Genomic DNA, 21,052 nt, shown 5'->3' with positions numbered 1-21,052 from the left:
ACTTTTTACAAGTATACCCCGAGCTGTGTGTTGTCCAGAAATAATGTTCTCGATGGTCGGTTTGGAGTTGACAGGCATCGTGTAGAAATGCATTCACACTAAATAACGTTTTAGTTCTACAAAATGAGAGGTTCTTTTATTGTCACTGACTATATTATCAGAAAATGTTGTTTAAAAAGCGATCGAGGTTGAATTTGACAAATAGAAATACAAAATGCAGTACCGTTTAGAAATCAATGTCAGAGCAACATTTTTTGTATTATCATTTCTATTTTGTGCAATTAAAATTGTTCGTGAGGTGGCGGAATCAAACTTAAATTTTTAGACGGCAGGAAGGACGAGTTATAGTTGGAATTATAGCAACAGCACACGTTGTTCTTATGATGTTTTAATGTAATTCAATAATTAAAATACTATATATATATAAATATAAATATAAATATATATATATATATATATATATATATATATATATATATATATATATATTTACAACATTCTATCAATTCTACCGAATGTTTGGCGTTAATATGTTTGTAGTTCGTTTTTTCAATTTTTCTCACTAAAGTTTTTTGGTGAACGTTTAGTTTATTAAAATTCAAAATAAACTTATTTTCCAAATTCATGCTGCAAATAAGGCCATAATTGAATCATCATCGAATGAATCATCATCAGTGCTTCTTGCTGTTTATATAAGGAAATATTAACTTTGTCAAAATGAACTTAGATGAAAATTAGGTGTCAGGTTTCCTTATTGGCTGGTCATCCTCTTTGGTCTCCTTTTCTTCATCGATAGCATCATAATCTTCTTTGTCACTATTTACAATGCTAGTTTTTATTACTTCTTTGTTTTCTTTGTTGGTTAAGCGCCGGGTTGGAAGTGAGTTTATCGTCATCGATAGCATCATATTTTTCTTTGTCACTATTTACAATGCTAGGGTTGGAAGTGAGGTTGTCATTTTTTGTTGTATATTTATTTTTGGTTTATTGATGTCAATTAGGACTGCTTCTGCAATTTTAAAATGCGTGTAGTTGCTGTTCTGGTATATTACTTTGGCGTTGCTATCGAGGATTTCAATTTGAGAGGTGATGTGTATCATCTCCACCCTGACATCATCATTACCGAGTCATGGCTTAGGCCAGATCATCCTGATGGTTTGATCGCAATAGATGGCTACACACCCTTCAGAAAAGACCGCCTTGGCAGGCGGCGTAGAGGAGGCGTTGTTATCTATTTGAAGTCATCCATCTCATCTCAAATTCACATGGTTTCGCCTCATGTTATTAATGATGCATTAGAAACCCTTTGTCTCAAGTGCATTATTGACAGTGAACCATACTTCATCTGCGCCACCTATCATCCACCAAATCATCCATCATACGAAGCTTCCACCTTGAAGGGTTACATCGATGAACTCTCTAACACTGCGTTGGGGAGCGACTCAAAACTCATCACTACGAGTAACTTCAATAAACTCGACCATCATTCCATTCTTCAAACAGATCTACACCCTATATTCTGGGGTCCCACCCACCAATGTCTAAACCTTCTTGACAGAATATATGGGATTAATGTAAACCTGGACATCATTCACACTTATAGGTCACACGTTTCAACTCATCATCTTAGGGTGGTTGCTGCTCTTCCACCTCTATCAACTAACTCATCATCCTTTACAGAGTAGTGCTTGCCTTCAACATCTCAACAACATTGATTTCAATAATATCTTCGAACTTCAACATCACTACCACCAACAATACTCTACCAGTAATTTATAATAATAATTCTATTAATTTTGATAATATTAAAAATATCAATGATAATAATAGTCCTACTAATAGTAATAATACTTGTAACAATAATAATAATATTAACAATGGTGCCAATGATGATGATAATAATAATAAAAATAATAATAATAGCAATAACAATATTAACGAAATTACGTCCAGAACTAACTCTATTGACAATTTTTTGCAACACTGATTTGCTAAATTTTATAAAATCATCAACTCAACTTACAACACGTACTACCCAACATCAAACATCACGATCAGATCATCAACCCAATCATCAAATATCTATTTCGCCAAAAAAATAAATTCATGAGATCAGAATCCATCCTCAAAGCCATCACCAAATACATCAACAAACTAATCATCAGCTTCAACTCAAAAACTTTCACTAACAAGTAATGTGGGACCAAGCCAAAAAGATTAGAGGCTCTGACATATCATTCAACACGTCAACCTCACAGCAAATTGATGCCAACACAATCAAAACCCACTTTGTCTTTATGTCAACTGACCCGTCTTACAAAATTTCACCAACAAAAGCAACAACAATCAATATTCGTCATCAACATCAACAATTAACCCAATATTCCGTTCTGCACATGCTAACAAAAGCCTGTCTATCCGGTACAGGTCCAGACAGTCTACCAGCATGGTTTCTACAAATCATTGCCCCATTCATCTCTAGCATATTAAGTTTACTCTACAATCACTGCTTAAAACATTCATTCATCCCATCACAATGGAAATCCAGCACAATTCATCCAATTCCTAAAACAAAATATCCATCGTCACCAATAGATTATCGCCCTATCACTCCTATAATTTCACGTATTCTAGAAAAAATCATCATTAGGTCAGTCATTTATCCATGTTTCAACCATCCATCCATCAAACCACTATTACAAGATCAGTTTTCATTTCGCCCTACAGGTTCATCTACATCTGCCATCATTTCTCTTACTTCCACAATAACATCTTTCATTAAAAATATTAATTATGTTCATCTTATTGCTCTCGACTTTTCTAAAGCTTTTGACGCTTTCAATCACTTCTCATTTTCAAATAAGTTAGCCTCTCTTCCACTACCCTCTACCTGGCAATATATTGCAATATTAAAATAAAAATTTCTTTCCAATAGGAATCAATCTACTTTCATTTGCTCTACTCTTTCATCTACTCTACCTATTAACTCTAGCGTAGTTCAAGGTTCTGTCTTTAGACCATCTACATTTATCATCAATGCTTATACTCTCAAAACTTTTCATAGCTCTAATCACATCATCAAATACGCTGACGACATCTACCTTATCATCCCATCATCTAACTCAAACACCATCCAATCAGAACTCGACTCATCAATTACATGGTCAAAACAATGCAATCTGTCACTTAATCTCAATAAATCATTTGAACTCATCATTCACAATAGCCGTAAGAAAATAACATTACCTTCAGAACACCCATCAATCACTCGCACAAGTCAATTAAAAATATTAGGCATCACATTCACCTCCACACTTAATATAGCACCACTCATCAATCACATCATCACAAAAAGCTTTCAAACATTTCACACACTCACAACACTCCGCTCACATGGTCTCAGAAGCATCAAATTATTCGACATTACTGAATCACTCATAATCTCACGCATCAAATATGCAGCTCCCTCCTGGTCTGGTTTTGCTACACAACAACAACTTCAGCAACTACAATCTCTCATCAAAAAACTAATCCGCTTCAACTATCTACCTGCATCATATCCTACTGTCACTCAGATATTTAACATACTCAATTCAAGACTGTTCAAAAAAGTAGAAAATAACAACAACCACGTCATCCATCCTCTACTACCACCAATCAAAACTACAACACACAACATTCGTCAGCGCAAACATAACTATCAAGTCGCCACTCAATCTACATATCAGGAAGACTCATTACAAGACATCTCAAACATAATAACGCTCAATAAAACTTTATCATCTACAAAACTTGTTTTTATTTAACAAAACTTTATCATTCACAACTAGTTTTTTTTTATTTATCGATCACCACACTAACTCACTAAGTCATCATTTAGTTTATTAATTTGCGTTTTTATGCCATTACTTCATTTTATTGTCAATTTATTTTATTTTATTCTATTTATTTTATTATTATTTATTTTATTCTATTTTGTTTTATTTTTCATGTAAAAACGTTTTTCTTTCTCCGTTTTTTAATTATTTACTTACTTATTTGTTTAATTTTGTACTACTGCCTTGCATGCTGTAACAATTTTTGCCTCTGTCAGATCCTGATTTTAAAAGAATAATAATAATAATAATAAACATTCGATATGGTCAGGTTCGTGCACAGTAAACTCACGTTAAGCATGGAACATTGGATTTTGTGGCCGCTAAATCGGGTTACGAGATTACGGTTATCACTGTGGAAACAGCAGGAGAATTTTTAGACTATGCGCTGGTGACGTTTCTGTTGCCCATGCGCAAAGCTAAACCACACATAATAACAAAATTAGTACGATGTTGGAAGAGATATGACAAAGCTGCATTTCGGAGTTCCTTGATGACGACTAGAGGTCTACATGGAAAACTTCGCGCAAATTTTCCCGCAAATACCCGCGGGAAAACTGAGGGTTGGGAACAGAAGTTGGAGAGGAATTCGCGGGGCGGGAATGAAACGCGAGGGAAAACCGCCGGGCGGATATTTTTCGTGCGGGAAGTACCGTGGGACGGGAAAAATTTTAGAGGGAAAACCGCAGTTGACTTGACTTTGATGGCGAAGTTCCAAAATTAATGAGAAACTTCATAGCTTGAACAACAACGCAATTGATAAAGTTAGATTATTATTACTAAGTTTAAAGCTAAGCAAGCTCACAGATGCATATGCATTATGCAAAATAATATTCATTGTGATAACACAAAAGGACACGTGACCAATTATATTAAGTATGCAGCTTGAATACAGAATCTGTCTTTATCAGCTGTTTACAGAGATAAATACGTGATCAGCGAGTTCTATTTTCATTTTGTTTTTATTTATTATAATAAATAATATTCATTGTGATAACACAAAAGGACACGTGACCAATTATATTAAGTATGCAGCTTGAATACAGAATCTGTCTTTATCAGCTGTTTACAGAGATAAATACGTGATCAGCGAGTTCTATTTTCATTTTGTTTTTATTTCGACGACAACCGTCGTGTTAGCAGTTTGGTAAATATGGACAAATCGGCAGTCAACAAGTTAATATCTTCCGAAAGTCAACGGATAACGTATTTGGTAAATCAGAATCTGTTGATCAGCTGCTTTTTCTCAACAGTCAAGGAGTGGTATAAAATTTACAAACAATTTACTAAAACACTAACTGTTATTAACCAGTATTTTTGATTGTTCTTATAATAAAAATTGTACATGGAATGTACTACATAATACTCTGAGTAAGGATACTTTATTGTCTTTGTTAATAATGATATAATTATTGAGAGAATGAGTGCGGGAAAATGAGGATTTGTGAGGGAATGAGTGCGGGTGAGGGAAGACATGTGGGGGAATGGGTGCGGGTGAGGGAAGACTAGTGAGGGAATGCGTGGGGGTGAGGTGAAAGTCATTTTCAGAAGGGGCAGGTGAGGGAACAGAATTGTGTTCCCGCGTAGACCTCTAAAGACGGCATCGCTTGCTGTGCCCCCAACTGATGATGCCTGCGCTGACGACTTGATGAAATGCTATGTGACGAAGTTACGACGTTTGGCAGATAAATATGCACCAATTAAGAAGGTGTAATGTAAATTGTGTCAGGTAACTCCTTGGTTTGATGAAGATTGTGTTCAGACTAGACGACGGTGTAAGAAGTTAGAAAAGGAATATCGTAAGACAAAGATAGATGTGATGATGATAGAAAAAAATTGCTATGATGCTCTAAAAGACAGGAAAATGTTGCTGATAGACAAGAAAAATTGTTGTTGGTAAAATCAGATAGCTTCTTGCAAAACAATCCTTCTCAGCTTTGGCGTCATGTGAACAAAATGATGAATCATAATGTAAATATGTCAAAATCAAAAACGGCGAAACTTACATCTGAAAATTTTCTTAAATACTTTGAAGACAAAGTTGATAAAGTAATGGCAGCGGCTCGGCATTATGATTTTCCGGTAATCGAAGAGTTAGCTGTTATAGTGTTGGACAAATTTTAACCTTGCACTGAAGAAGTTTACAAAATTATAATGCAGTCACCGTCAACGACCTGGTGACGAAAGAGTGGTTGTACGACGAATGGTGCACCACTTAGATAAACAGAACTTAATGCCGTATGCACAATCTGCCTACGGAAAGCATCATTCGACTGAAACAGCACTAACTCGTCTGATGGTAGATGCGTATGAAGCTATTGATAAGAAAAAAGTGTCTCTTTTGGACATGAGTGCAGCTTTCGACTGTGTCAATCATGACGTGCTGCATCATGTTTTGAAGAATTAGTTTGGTCTGAAAATCAAGGTGCTTGGTTGGTTGTCATCATTTGTTTGCAAAAGAACTTACAAGCATCGACAGCGATGGAGATAAATAATGGAGTTTCTCAGGGTTCATTGTTGGGCCTACTCCTTTTCTTCCTATACACTTCGGGAGTAGCAAAGATGCTGAAACTGCTTGTGATCTGCTTGTGTATTCATATGCTTATGATATACAGATTATCATTAGTGCGGATGTGCAGTCGATGGTTGAATTAGTATCAGAAAAAATAATGTGCTTAAAAAGTTGGCTGGGTGCATACAGATTGAAGTTAAATGAGGATAAAACACAGGTAATGTTGATCGGAACCAGACAACAGCTCTCAAAAACTGATGTGGACGCCATGAGATTTGGGTCGGTGAATGTGCCATTCTCTGGTGTGGTAAGGAATTTAGGTTTTTGGTTGGATAGTACATTAAACATGCATTAGCATATGAGTAATCTGGTAAGGGATTACCTTTTTCAGCTTTGGCAGCTTGGCCGAATAAAAGCTTCCCTTGATTTGGACACAACAAAATCATCAATCAATGCATTCGTGGTCAGTCGAGTTGACTATTGCAACGGTTTGCTGAACAGATGCCCGAAGTCAACAATATACGGAATAAAGTCAGTACAAAACCCTGGAGCAAAGCTTATTGTTCAAGGGAGAAAATACGATCATGTAATTCCAATTTTTCGTGAGTTACATTGGCTACCAATTGAAAGCAGAATCGTATTTAAAGTTTTGGTGACGGTGAAGCGATGTATCAGAGATGCGGCTCCGAAATACTTGATTGATTTGTGTCAAAAAACACCGGAAACCGAAGAGGGTAGAGTCCTAAGGTTTTCCAAAAACAATAATCTTCAGATACCGTGGGCAATGTCATCGAAGGCTTCAAGAAGTTTTGCGGTGTACGGTCCAAAGATTTGGAATAGTTTACCAACAGAATTGAAAACCAATGAAATTGAAAAGAATAAAAGCTCACTTGTGAGATAAAGCGTTCATGAGAACTTGAATGGGCGCTATATAAACTCTACGTATAATAATAATAATATATCCTAAATAAAAACTAAAAATATTACAAATCTTTTGTGCAGTAATTTAACTAACATCTAAAAATATAAATAAACTTTTAATAGATAAACATAAACAATAAATTAAATCTGTTTACAAACTGAACAATAACTTTTTCTTTTAGACTGGACTCTCGATTTGTTATAAATCTCTATGGAGCATTTAAAGATTTTGTTCCAGATACTTTGTACGAAATGTCAAATGTATTCTTTCATTATTGGGGTGATGGTCAAATGGTTAAGGTCGCCTGGTGCTGTTTCGCAGTAACCGGGTTCGAATGTGACGAAAAGATCTCCGCCTATCACATGCTTCGTGTGTGATGTGTCGTTTTGCACGTATTCATTTACGATGTTTGTGTGTTCTGATGGATCCTCTGAATTTTGGAAGAGTCTAATTGACCTTTAACCTTTTTTTAACCTATTCCACTCCACAGGCCCTTAATTTTTAATTTAATTTAACTTTTATTTTTATTCTGTAAATCCAATTCTGTCAAGCACATGAAAAATAAGAATTATGATTATAAAAAATATTAGCAACATTAAGTAGAAATAAAATGAATAAATTTTTAACGTGTTAGTATTAAAAAACAGCCACATTGAGCTGTTCGTTCACACGTACAAATATATATCAGATCGGTGGATAGATCAGTCGGTAGAAGTATCATGTCTCGTGCAGTTACGCGATGGCATGGTTTGAATGCTGTCTGTCCAAAACTCAAAGACCATGCGTGTATGATGCGGTGCTTGCGCGTGCATATATAACGTGTGAGTACGTCGTGAGGAGTGGAGAGTCCGGTCTTTGTGACACGAACAGCGTTCATAAGGACTTGAATGGGCGTTATACCAGTGCCGGATTAAGACTACTATGGGCCCTAGCTGAAATGCATTTGGAGGCTCACTAAACTGACTCTCCGATTTATCAACCTACTTTATTTAGCAACCCAAACTCAAAAAAGCTGTGCGACGGTTTTTTTATGACTTGATTTTTTATTTGATGTGATCATCACTTTTTTTTTGCTATTTTGCAATTTTGATTTTTTTCTAAAAAAAAGATTCTATGTTATGTAATGGTTTACTATGTTTTCGTGGTCAGCGCTCATGGAATTCAATAAAAATGGTGCTACATGAATTCACTAACAATATTATGAAAAAAATTGTTAGACGTAGGCTATGCAGACGTATATGAACATAATGAACATCAATTTTTATTTTTTAAATAAAGATGAACATTAGTTTAAATATTAAATTTTTTTAATTGCAGAAATAGTTATATCGGACAACGTCAAGCTTTTTCTACAGCAAAACAATCTGTTACATCGTCAAAAGAAATTGATTTTGGCAACGTCACTTTCCATTGCCATTATGTATAATGACGACAATCGCGTTTGGCCCATTGTTCATCTCAGGTTACTCTTAACCCATAACATGATTGAGAATGACCTCTCCCTTTTACAGTTGATGCACAATGAGGTACAGATAAATGCGCGAAGCTACTTCATCGTTGGGGAATGTTGATTGAAGTCCATGTTTAGTTAGTAAAAAGATTTAACAACTGTAGAAAAAGTGGTTTAGAACTAACAAATTTTTCTAAAATTTTCTCAAGTGAACAAATTGCAAAAATTTATTTGGAAAGATCTCTCCAAGATCGTCCTTGAAATGATTAACAAAATTATCGGCTTTTTTATAAATGACTGCAGCATTTGGACATATAGCCAGTTTCCAACACTTGCATATTTTTGTAGAACGATTTGGCTTCGTGTCTTGTCAACAGAAATTCAGACATATTAGATGCAATTTGACAAAGTGTATTGCAAATATTTTTGTAGTTCACAGCAAAAGCATGGCAAGCATCATAGTGAGAAGACCATCTTGTATAAGCTGCTCTTTTAAAACGACGGCGCTTTGTCATCTTTTTGAAGACCATCTTGTATAAGCTGCTCTTTTAAAACGACGGTGCTTTTGTCATCTTAGTCCATCAGCCAGCAAAGGTTGAAAAGAAGGTCTAGATACCTAGTGTTAATCCAAAAAAAGATAAAACCCAGGGACGACATTCTGCGCACATGACCCTACAAGGTTCAACGAATGAGCGCACAATGATGCCACTCAACTAAACTGAAACATTAAATTATTACCAATTAATGTAACCACATAAATCACAACTACAAATTCGCTTCAAACCTCGCTAAAAACCTCGAAAAGTCATCTTTACTTATGAAACTCACATTTCAATCTGTAATGATGCAAATAAAGTTAGCTTTTGCAAAAAGACTGGAAAAAAACTGAACATATTTATTCCAACTGGGAAGCATCCTGCATCAGTTATGCTGTGGGAAGCATTTGCAGCTTCCGGAGCTGGATAATTTTCTTTATGCTATAACATGGGTTATGCATAAATTATGAGCTGATCTTTGTGTAAAAGAACTTGTGCACGTGTATATACTATATAATTGTATATCTATATAATTGTATATAATGGATCATATAGCTACATAATATATATATATATATATATATATATATATATAGATACATAAGCGCATAACTTAAGAACATGGTATGTTAAAGGTTAGGCTAGGCATACATGACACATAATTACAACATCACTAATTGTGAGGTGAGCTGGACAATTTTCTTTGTGCTATAACATGGGTTTTGCATAAATTATGAGCTGTGCACGTGCATAAATGACACATAATAACAACATCATTAATTTTGAGGTGAGCTGGACAATTTTCTTTATGTTATAACACGGGTTATGCATAAATTATAAGCTGATCTTTGTGTACAGAATTTGGCATATCGCACAACTTATTTATATATTTGAATTAATTAACTATTTGCTTGGTGTTATTTTCTGATGTTCAACATGTAGATAACCGTAAATGTGAGTATTTTTTAACGTATGTAAAATGGTAACTAAAATCCGGCCCCGGCTCCGGCCGGTTTTTGAATTTTAAATCCGGTGCATCCCTAATGATCCCTAACAAAGATTTTTCCATGATCAGAAAATTGACATTGTTGTTTGATTGCTTTTTGTTGTCTTTTAGTGCTATCTTGATGTAAGCATATACAACTTACGTTTAAGTTCAGTATTTAGTTATATTTATATTTATTTATATATTAACCACACAAATAATGCGTTATATTTTATTGAGTTATTTTGTTGGCTCGGATGTACTAAATCATTTTTTCTTACGCAGGTAATTTGCAGTTAATATCGCAATCAATGAGAAATTGTAAAGTTAACAAAATGAAAGAATGAAGTCATAACCTTTTTGATTGTTCATCTTTCATTTTTTATTTATTCTCTATTGTCAAACCACACAATTAATGTGGATTGATATAAATTCTTTAAACTTCCTCCTTGACTGACTCTTTCTAATTAACCCACTATAAGCCATTTCAAGCCATATGAAGAGCAATAAGCAGCATTTTCGTCATATTTACCTTTTTTACTATAGGAAAGGTAAAAATGCTGTTCTAGCCAGAAAGAAATTTACCGATGTGTATGGAGAAGATGTGTTGATAATACACCTGAGTCAGAACTGGTTTTAAAAATGTTGATCCGGCAATTTTGACGTGGAAGATGCACCACGTTCTGGAAGGTCGGTTAAAGCTTATAAAGACGCGATAAAATGGGTTGTATATAACAATGTCAAATTCAAGAGATCATTCGAACTCATCATTCACAATAGCCGTAAGAAAATAAACATTATCTCCAGAACACCCATCACTCACTCGCACAAATCAATTAAAAATACTAGGCATCACATTCACTTTCAAACTTAATATAGCACCTCATATCAATCACATCATTACAAAAGACTCTTAAACATTTCACGTACTCAAAACACTCCGCTCACATGGTCTCAGAGGCATCAAATTATTCGACATCACTGAATCACTCATAACCTCACGCATCAAATATGCAGCTCCTTCCTGGTCTAGTTTTGCTACACAACAACAACTTCAGCAATTACAATCTCTCATCAAAAAACTAATCCGCTTCAACTATCTATCTGCATCATATCTTACTGTCACTCAAATATTCAACACACTCAATTCAAGACTGTTCAAGAAAGTAGAAAATAACAACAACCACGTCATCCATCCTCTACTACCACCAATTAAAACTACAACACATAATCTTCGTCAACGCAAGCATAACTATCAAGTCGCCACCAAAACTACATATCAGGGAAAGACCTTCATCACAAGACCTTTCGGTTATATATATATATATATATATATATGTGTGTGTGTGTGTGTGTGTGTGTGTGTGTGTGTGTGTGTTGGTAATAGACCATAATTTTTACAATATTCTATAAATTCTACCGAATGTTTGGCGTTAATATGTTTGTAGTTCGACAAATCTAGAACTACCTTCCTTTTAACTTCTAATTCTCGAGAGAGATGGAGCAGTCGCTGCTCGCGATCTTGTTCGATTGTTAGATTGCGTCGGTTGGTCGCAGAACTTCGAGTAAATGTTGGTAATAGACCATAAATTTTACAATATTCTATAAATTATACCGAATGTTTGGCGTTAATATATATATATACTTACATACATACATATATATTATATATACAGTTTTCAAGAAAATCAACCGCGTTAATACAATTACGTTTCTTGAAAACTGTATCGAATATGGTCTAAATCCTAATATATTATATATATATATATAAATGTATTAGTCTATTATTTATATATATATATTAGTCTATTAATTTGCCTTTTTATGCTATTACTTCATTTTATTGTCAATTATTTTATTTAATTTTTTTTATTCATTTTATTATTTATTTTATTCTATTTTATTTTACTTTTCATGCTTAAACATTTTTCTTTCTCCGTTTATTTATTTATTCGTTTAATTTTATACTACTACCTTGCATGCTGTAACAGTTTCTGCGTCTGTCAGATTCTGATTTTTAAAGAATAATAATAAAAAAAGATTATGGAACAGAAAAGATGAGCCGACTCAAAGCATTTCAAAAACCGATATCCTTCGAAAAAGGTAATGATGTCGGTTTGATGGGATTTTAAAAGAGTAACTTTTTTGAGCTTCTACCGGATAACACATCAATTAATTTGGAAATCTACTGTCATCTGCTGGACAAACTAAATGATGCACTTCAATAGAAAAGGTGTAGTGTTCCACCAAGATAATGCAAGGTCTCATAAAATTTGGTCACTTGCCAAAAGCTTTTAAAGATTAGATGGGATGTACGGCCACACCATATTCTCCAAACCTGGTTCCTTCGAATTATAATTTTTCCTGTAACTCCCAAAATTTTTGGACGATAAAACCTTTACCTCAAATGAACACGTCAAAAATCACCTGGATCAGTTTTTGCCAGCAAAGACCAAAAATTTTATGAATGTGGAATTATGCTACTTCCAGAAAAATAGCAAAAGATGTTGAATTAGAATGGTCAACATATTATTTAATTAAATCCATGATACGAAGATCGGCTTTTCATTTTTACCACAAAATAACAAAAATTTTTTCTGAACAGACCGATGATAATAAACTAGGTTTCGCTTAGAAGTATGATGATAAAAAATTAATCTTTAAACTGTTGTAACATATTTCTAGAAACAACATAAACAATTATTATGTTTTTTAAAGTAAGAAAATGAAACAGCAACTCGTTCTTACACTTTTCATAAACTAAAAAATCTGACTGAAAAATTAAAAAAAAAATGAAAATGTTCATATATATATATATATATATATATATATATATATATATATATATATATATATATATATATATATATGAACATTAATATCTTTGGACGCTTATACACTTAAATGTGTTTTGGTACAAACTTACTACTCTTGGCTTAATGTTGTTGCTTGATTATTGATAAACGTTTTTAATAATAAATATTTACAAAACATTACATGGCTCAGTCGACAGCGTTAATTACAAAAACCTCACAAGCCACAGGTGAGCCAGTTGATTCGTTTATCACAATGATCAGTTTTATGTGAACATGTTAATTTGGCAATCAGGAAAAATCAATGATTTGCGACTAAGTTGTACAGGGTTGCGCTGATGCGCGTCTACAAGAAGGACTGTTGAGAGAACCAGAACTGTCTTTTATAAAAGCGCTTTAGTAAACCCGAGCCTTTGAGGTTACTCGCGAACAACTAAAAACAATCAAATGTGAAAGTGAGAAGTTACCACCCACAATAAATTCTGTTAAATTTGACATGCAAAAGGATCAGAATATGAATAAAAACAACAACAATAGTTGTGGAAGATGCAGTACAACTCATCTTCCCAACAATTGCCCAGCATACAGCAAACAGTGCTACTGATGTCTTAACAGAATCATTCTAGTAGCGTGTGCAGAGCATCGAAATCACCAAACAAAATAAATTAAGATAATGACAGTTTCGTCATTATCATCCCGATCATCAAATCATGCAGTAGAGGAAGGTTTGAACGTATTCGTTATTGGAGGAATAGCCTTACATTTGTGTGCTGTACTTTTGGTGAAAAGAACTAGTACTAAACGGTGTTTAAGTCAAATGTAAATTAGTCACAGGTGCGAAAGTTAATGTAATATCAAATGAAGTCTTCCAACAACTTCCGAATGAACCTAAGCTAAGAAAGATGAACACAGTTCTCAAACCTTATGGCAGTGGGAATCTTCAGCCATTGAAATCAGCAGTGATTCAAGCAAGAATCAATGGAAAAATAAAATATTTAAAATTTTATATTAATGGTAGCAATGCACCAACGTTAATAGGACTGCCAACATGCAGCGAATCGAAATTTTTGCACAGAACTGATTGGGTAAAATCTTTTGCTGAAAAAAACAACCTGTGCAGTGTGCACAGATACATGAGAAATCTGCCAATATATTCAAAGGTTTTGGTTGTTTACAAAAAGAGCACCACATCACAGTTGATCTATCAAAACAACCAGTGATTCATCCACCAAGAAGAGTACCACTGGCATTACAGCCAAAGCTAAAGCAAAAATTTGATAGTTTGGTAGAAAGTTAAATAATAGAAAAAAAGAGCCAACAGATTGGGTAAACAGTTTACTTATTGTCAAAAAAGATGGATCATTAAGATTTATACCTTTTCGCCTCTGAACTTCCAATACACCTTTTAAAAGGTCCTCTTTTTGCAGGCTTCCATTTGGAATTTCATCAGCTCCAGAGGTGTTTCAGAAAAGAAGTTTTGAAATGTTTGGAGACATTGATGGTGTTTTCATTGTATTAGATAACTTAATCATTGCAGCAAATAATGAAACAGAAATGATCATATACCCAGACAATTTTTGGAAAGAGATAGAAAGAGATGGAAGCGTGGTATTGTTTCCTTTATACATCAAGTTCCAAGATCATAGATATTGACACAGAGGATGGTTCATCATATAGACGGAACCGTAGAGATCTCATAAACACCAAAGAGGATCTACCTGTGTGCACACCAGCTGTAGATGACAACACAGATTGCCCCACGCCAGTAGAAGCTACACCACAAATGTAAGAATCATACAGTCCAAAAAATGACACCTCATAGTTTACACAGGCATCCATCCTAAATACATAAAGTGGACGTACAACAAAATTCTGTTAGATTCAAAGACTATGATCTCAACTGATATACATACCGTTTAGATTATTTGAAGTCTATTATTGCGTGGGGCATTGATGCAGTCAGTTCAAAACAGGGCTGCTAAATTTGTTAGAGACCGTAAATATGATTAGTTGTTTGAGACCGTAAATATGATCACGTTAGTCCAATCTTAAGCAGCTTGCATTGGCTACTTGTTCACAAAATATATATACAGATCTATTAAATTTCTGGTTTAATTTTTAAAGTTAAACGTCTACATAACATTGCTCTACAGTATTACAGTATTATATTGACAAATCTGTTACGAAATATAACATATCCTATGAACACGATCATATTTTAAATGCTTCAAATTCCTTAACAGTGTCATTGTGTATAAATTTGGTGTTTGCGTTAGTCAAGTTTGTCTTTGACTCAGTTTAAGAAGGATTTTAAACACACTTGCTTCAAGTCTGTTGAACTGTTTGTTAGTTGTTAGGTGCCCATGCTTGTGAGAACATTCTAATTTTAAATGGGCGTTATACAAATTTCCAAATTATAATAATAATAATAATAATAATGAAAATTTTTTTATTACTATCAAAAGGCAATACAAAATATATAAATCAAATAATGTAATTAGCACGATGTATGATAATTAAATGGCAAATAAAATAAAGATAATCCACAATGCTCTTCATTAATAAAATTTTTAAAAAATGAGTACTAGGGGAAATAAATCAGTTTAAACTGCAGTTACTGTCACCCTAACTGGCATGTGACGACAATATTGCCGAGTTGATCAAATTATCGTAAATTGATCCGACTAATTAAAATTAACAAGCTATAAATGAAATTGTTTGAAGAAACCTAAAGGGGAGATTTCAAAAGTTTTAATAATTGTTTTCCTGTGATTCAGTTGTTATTTATATTCTGTAAATATTTAGATAATATAATTTCGAGATGTCTGACTCGTGGCAGACCGTCAGTTGCAGTATCAAGGCGGAGTGATCTGGACAGATGATTCTGGAAAAAATTCATTGTTGTTCGTATCAGCGATAATTGTCACCTCCGGTTTAACAGACAATCTGATATCTTTCAAAATCAAGGATAATATTTTGTCATGACGATTTATAAATTTACCCCATCTGGATAGGTTTGCATTTTTAGAAAGTTGTTGAATTTTCTTAAAAATTTGAGTAAAACCTCTGGAAGGCAGGCAGTGAGTTTTTACAAACGGGCAACTTAGCTTGCGGGAATGTGTTCTTCTATTGCTTTAATGACTTTCCCCTGGCAAGATAACCGTGACAGATTGTTGGAATTGGCTTCCTATTGGTTGTCTTTTACGCATGGATTGTCAATATTACATCTTTTGAATGAAAAAGCATTTTGTCAATCTTTATGTAGCTGTTGTAGGATTCACTCCATAAACAGTTGATGTCTTCGTCATGGGGAGTTTTAATATAACTGCAAAGTTTAATTCTGAGTAATTCTGCGAAAATATTTAGTGATCTGATTTGCAAGTCCCCCCCAATTAAAAGAGAGTGATAAACATTCGGATACACACCTGCCGAATGGCAGTGACAGCCAGTTTTTTACTGCCTTCGCGACCAAGGTATCCAGTCTTTCTCCAGTCCATGTCAGCGGAATATCATATGTGTGAAGCTCAAAAGCTAACCTTCGCAATATTTGCAGCTTCCATTGTGGCGCTGCGTCCAACTCGTTTATGACTGATAGCAAGTTGTTAAGCTTTTTAATCATCATTTCTTTTAATCTTGAGTTGCCACCATGAAAATCATACATCCTGCCAAGTTATACAAAATGATCGCTCATTTATTTCAACACGAGGAATGAGTTAATCGCCAATTAATAATAATAATAATAATAATAATAATAATAATAATAATAATAAGAAAACAATAATTACAACAACAACAATAATAATAATAGTAATAATAACAATTTTATAATAATAGTAATTATAACAATTACTGTCATAATTACTGTCATAATTATAATTATGACAGTAATTATAATAACACCAACAAAATATGAAAACAAAAAGAATAAGTAGAGAAAACATATTTCACGTATTGTTGCGTAGGAGTAGTAAAGAGAAGAGCAGCTTCTGACGTCATTCAAGTGACGTACGCATGTATGTTGACTGCTGCCTGCACCTGCATGTTTCTATAAATAAACTCTGAAATGATGAAAATATAACAGATTTTTCTTAATTTTCCCTTTGTTGATAAACTGGTTTTGCTCAGTGTTATAATAGCAGTATATGCATTTTTAGTTTTTCAATTCTCAATTTGTTTCCGTCCGTTGAGTTTAAAAAAATATTTTATATATAGTGTGCTTATATATATATAAAATATATATATATATATATATATATATATAATTGTTAAAAAATATTATTGCATTTTCAGCTTTGATCAGTTTCTGGTTCAATTTTTCAATATTATAATAAAACTAAAAACATTAATAATATTAAATAATATTATAATAATATCGAAAAATTGAAGCGAAAACTGATCAAAAGTGAAAATGCAGTGATATTTTTTAACAACTGTATCTTCGACAGTCCTATAAATTACAACAAACATATACACACACACACACAGATATATATATATATATATATCATCAAATATGTATATGTATATATATATATATATATATATATATATGTCATTAAATTTGTATGCCCACTCTGCGTTCAAAAGTTTTTTGATAAGAACTTCAACACTACGTAGTTTTTTTAAATTTAACTATAAATATGTTTAACCATATTTTAAAGGTACGTTACATTATTACACTATTATTATCAACTTCAATATATAGTTTAATTTCATCTTAATATTATTTTATATCTCCCTAATTTATCTCATTTCAATGATTTTAACATTTTAATATTATTCACAATAATATTCAGCTCCGATGATGGCTAAATAGCCGAAGCAGCGCTGTCCCTTGTCAGTTGACAAATTTCATGGATGTTTTGAATAAATACGAATTCAAAAAACTACGTGGTTTTGAAGTTCTTATCAAGATTATATTTATTGCCTCAAAGAAAGAAAAAATATGAAAAATTTTTCTTATTTTTTTCTTTCTTTGAGGCAATAAATATAATTTTTATTTCAAAAATATTTTACAATTCTTTTTTTTAATAATATTAAGTGATTAAATAATAACACATCAATCATACTTTGTAACAAATTTATATCTGAATGTTTTATTCTTTATATTTCATTCATCGAAAACAAAAATACAACTGTTTTAAAACCTTGCTTCAGACTCATATTTACTTGAAGCTACACTGTAGTATGCTAATTCGTTTGCATCATATTGATTTTTTAACAGTGTATTTAACGTAACAACGTGTTCATTTGTGTATGCGCTTAATAAGTATTAACATTTTTATTACTATTTAATATTATTAGTGTTATTATTATAATATTCAATTTTAAGATTTTCATTCCAAAAATGACCAATAATGTTGGGTATTCTGGAAAAATCCCAACTTGTCGGAGAAGGCCTTTAAGTATTTATGAAAAAGGCGACGTTCACGATCCATCAATTTCAGGCCCATGACTTTGCAACCAACACTATACAAAATATTTTCTTAATTCATCAACAACGAAATCTACAACTTCTTGGAAAAAAAACGCATTAATCATTACAAATGTTCAGAAAGGGTTCAAATTGTTACCCTTTTTGATCCCCGTATTTGGAGAGGTCCATCACAGTCTCAATTCATCAACTCTGGATTACCATCATATCCCAACCCACATACCCAACTCAATTAAATACATATACACTGACTAGTTTTCATAAGAGTTTCCATTTTTTCTATAAGAGTTTCCGGAGGCAGACAAACTAACACCGCACATTCCAATCAATCATGGAGTGCTTCAAGAAGATTCGTGTCTCCACTTCTTTTCAACCTTTGTTTTTGCAGTATCAAATTAAACTCCAAACAACCAAATTAAACTCCAATCAAACACTAATTGCAATGCATGCTCAAAAGTTTTTAACTCACTAATGAAAGTAGTTGAAAAAACTGAATTCCAACAATTTGGATATTATGGGGTTCTACAGCTAATTTAAAAACTGAGCATAGGTAAAATTTTCAGACGACACGGCGATTATTGCTATCAGCACAGGGAGTGCACAAAATTAATCGATAGCATGGTACAAAGGTACTGGAATGAGTTTGCAGATTGACAAGTGTTTTTTATTTGGCATGAAAAAACAAAACTGTGTTTACGAACAGTTTCTTCCGGTGCTGTCTATTGACAACAAACACATTCCTCAAGTTGACAAGACCAAAAAAAATATTATTGGCTGTCACTGAACACTGAAATAAAAACAACGGTACAGCTTAAATAATTTATCTTAAGATAATACTTGTCATCACAGTTTGCGTTTGAGTTTTGCGCCATCGAAGTTTTGCTGACGTAAATTGAAATAAACTTGGATCTCTTGGTCACAAAAGTAGTAAAAACATGGCCGTCGTTGCCAGTTTGCAGTTGTTTATTGCCAGCCTGTTGCTCCTCGATAAGTCAGGTAGCTTAAATGTTAGATTACTCAAAAAGTTTGCCGAATCTAGGAGTGAAACTCTGAAACTACCTGAAGTCAAACAGCAATGATGAACTAAAATGTTTATGGAGTGAGTCAAACGGTAACTACATACAGATTGACAACTTGTTTTCAGATACCATAGACATGCTCTCAGAATGCTAATAATCCGGCAAAAAAGTAAAACTAGAATATCCGCTGCCTAGGAACAGTTTGGAAACCGATTAAAGACCACTATCCCGCAACCAAAATTGTTCATTGGTAAAAGTTCACCGCAAATCTTCTAGAGGTTCTATTCAAATTCGCCAGGAAAAGCTTCCTTCAACAGCTTCCTACAAACGCTAATCTATTCAGATGGGGAAAATCGTCAACTGTCCTTTGACCGTTTTGAAATGCTAGGCAAACCAATAAACATGTTCTGTCCAACTGCAACTCAGTGGCTGCACTGAATCAATATACTACACCAAACAAAAGAATTTTGAACATAATTGTAGACCATTTAAAGTTATGTGTGGGGCTAGAAGTTTCAGTATTTGCTGACATGGATTGTGATGTGATGAGATCACTACTCCGAGAAAACACGATTGAAATATTGAAACTAACGGTCTGCCATGAATCGAACAATTTTAACTCATGACAACATAAACTGTCTAAATATTCTAATTTGCATAAAAACTTACTTGATTATCATTTAAAAATAATAATGAACACATTCAAAATTTTGCCACATGGTTTTTTAATAGTCTAAATTTGTCATTAATTAAATTAATTAAGTCTGATCAATTTGATAATAACCACATTAATTCAGCAATATCGTCATCATATGCCATTTATTGTTATAAAAATATTAATTGAATGAATCATTAAGGACTAATCTGTTTTTGATGCATACATTCTACATGGGATGGCGCGCTTTGTAGAATATTTTAGAATGTTATATATTATTTTCCAATAAATTCTATTTAATTCTAATTATCATAGACAATTATTTCTTCATTTATGTGTGTTTTTTGATAAAAAAATGTTTTTATTTTTATCATTTTTACTAATGAACATTGTTCAGTTGGTCTATAATTAATTTTTTTTTCGTTTGCTGGCCCTTATATTTTTTGGGATTTATTGAGAAACTTTTACAATTTCACCGTCATTTTTATAAATTTCTGCCTTGTCACTTAATAAAAAATATAATCATCTTAATAAAAATAAAATCACGTGTTATTTTTTGTTTTAATAATATAATTGGAAACGAGGTTTTCGGTAAGGCATTGTCCGTATACACCGCATTGCCTTCATTAATTTGGTGAAAAAAATTCGCTAGCTTGAAGAATAGTGAATTCGTATTTATTCAAAGCATTTTAAAATTTATAGATTTATTTCCAATTCAATGCAACGTGGAGTAGTGTTCAACAACGTCTATCTTATATATATATAAGATATATAAGGTTTTCGTTAATACATATTTTGAACTATATATATATATATATATATATATATATATATATATATATATATATCTA

The 21,052-nt window shown here is 33.0% G+C and overlaps 3 protein-coding genes across 3 annotated transcripts; all 3 read left to right on the top strand.

The window, feature by feature from the left end:
- Positions 1-214: 214 nt before the first annotated feature.
- On the top strand, positions 215-1,685 carry HELRODRAFT_181223 (hypothetical protein; the record flags this gene model as incomplete). Its single annotated transcript, XM_009030487.1, has 2 exons — positions 215-238; positions 1,128-1,685. The coding sequence occupies 2 exons, from the start codon at positions 215-217 to the stop codon at positions 1,683-1,685; spliced, it is 582 nt and encodes a 193-aa protein (XP_009028735.1).
- Positions 1,686-2,195: 510 nt separating this feature from the next.
- Positions 2,196-4,599, top strand: HELRODRAFT_181222 (hypothetical protein; the record flags this gene model as incomplete). Its single annotated transcript, XM_009030486.1, has 3 exons — positions 2,196-2,427; positions 3,463-3,611; positions 4,174-4,599. The coding sequence occupies 3 exons, from the start codon at positions 2,196-2,198 to the stop codon at positions 4,597-4,599; spliced, it is 807 nt and encodes a 268-aa protein (XP_009028734.1).
- Positions 4,600-13,766: 9,167 nt separating this feature from the next.
- HELRODRAFT_181221 (hypothetical protein) lies at positions 13,767-14,313 on the top strand (the record flags this gene model as incomplete). The annotated part of the gene is made up of 2 exons (XM_009030485.1): positions 13,767-13,818; positions 13,928-14,313. The coding sequence occupies 2 exons, from the start codon at positions 13,767-13,769 to the stop codon at positions 14,311-14,313; spliced, it is 438 nt and encodes a 145-aa protein (XP_009028733.1).
- Between the last annotated feature and the right edge of the window lie 6,739 nt (positions 14,314-21,052).

This window comes from Helobdella robusta (assembly GCF_000326865.2).
Source record: "Helobdella robusta unplaced genomic scaffold HELROscaffold_69, whole genome shotgun sequence".
Lineage (NCBI taxonomy): Eukaryota > Metazoa > Annelida > Clitellata > Rhynchobdellida > Glossiphoniidae > Helobdella > Helobdella robusta.
The sequence above is the reverse complement of the archived record's forward strand: the minus strand, read 5'-3'. Positions and strand labels throughout refer to the sequence as shown.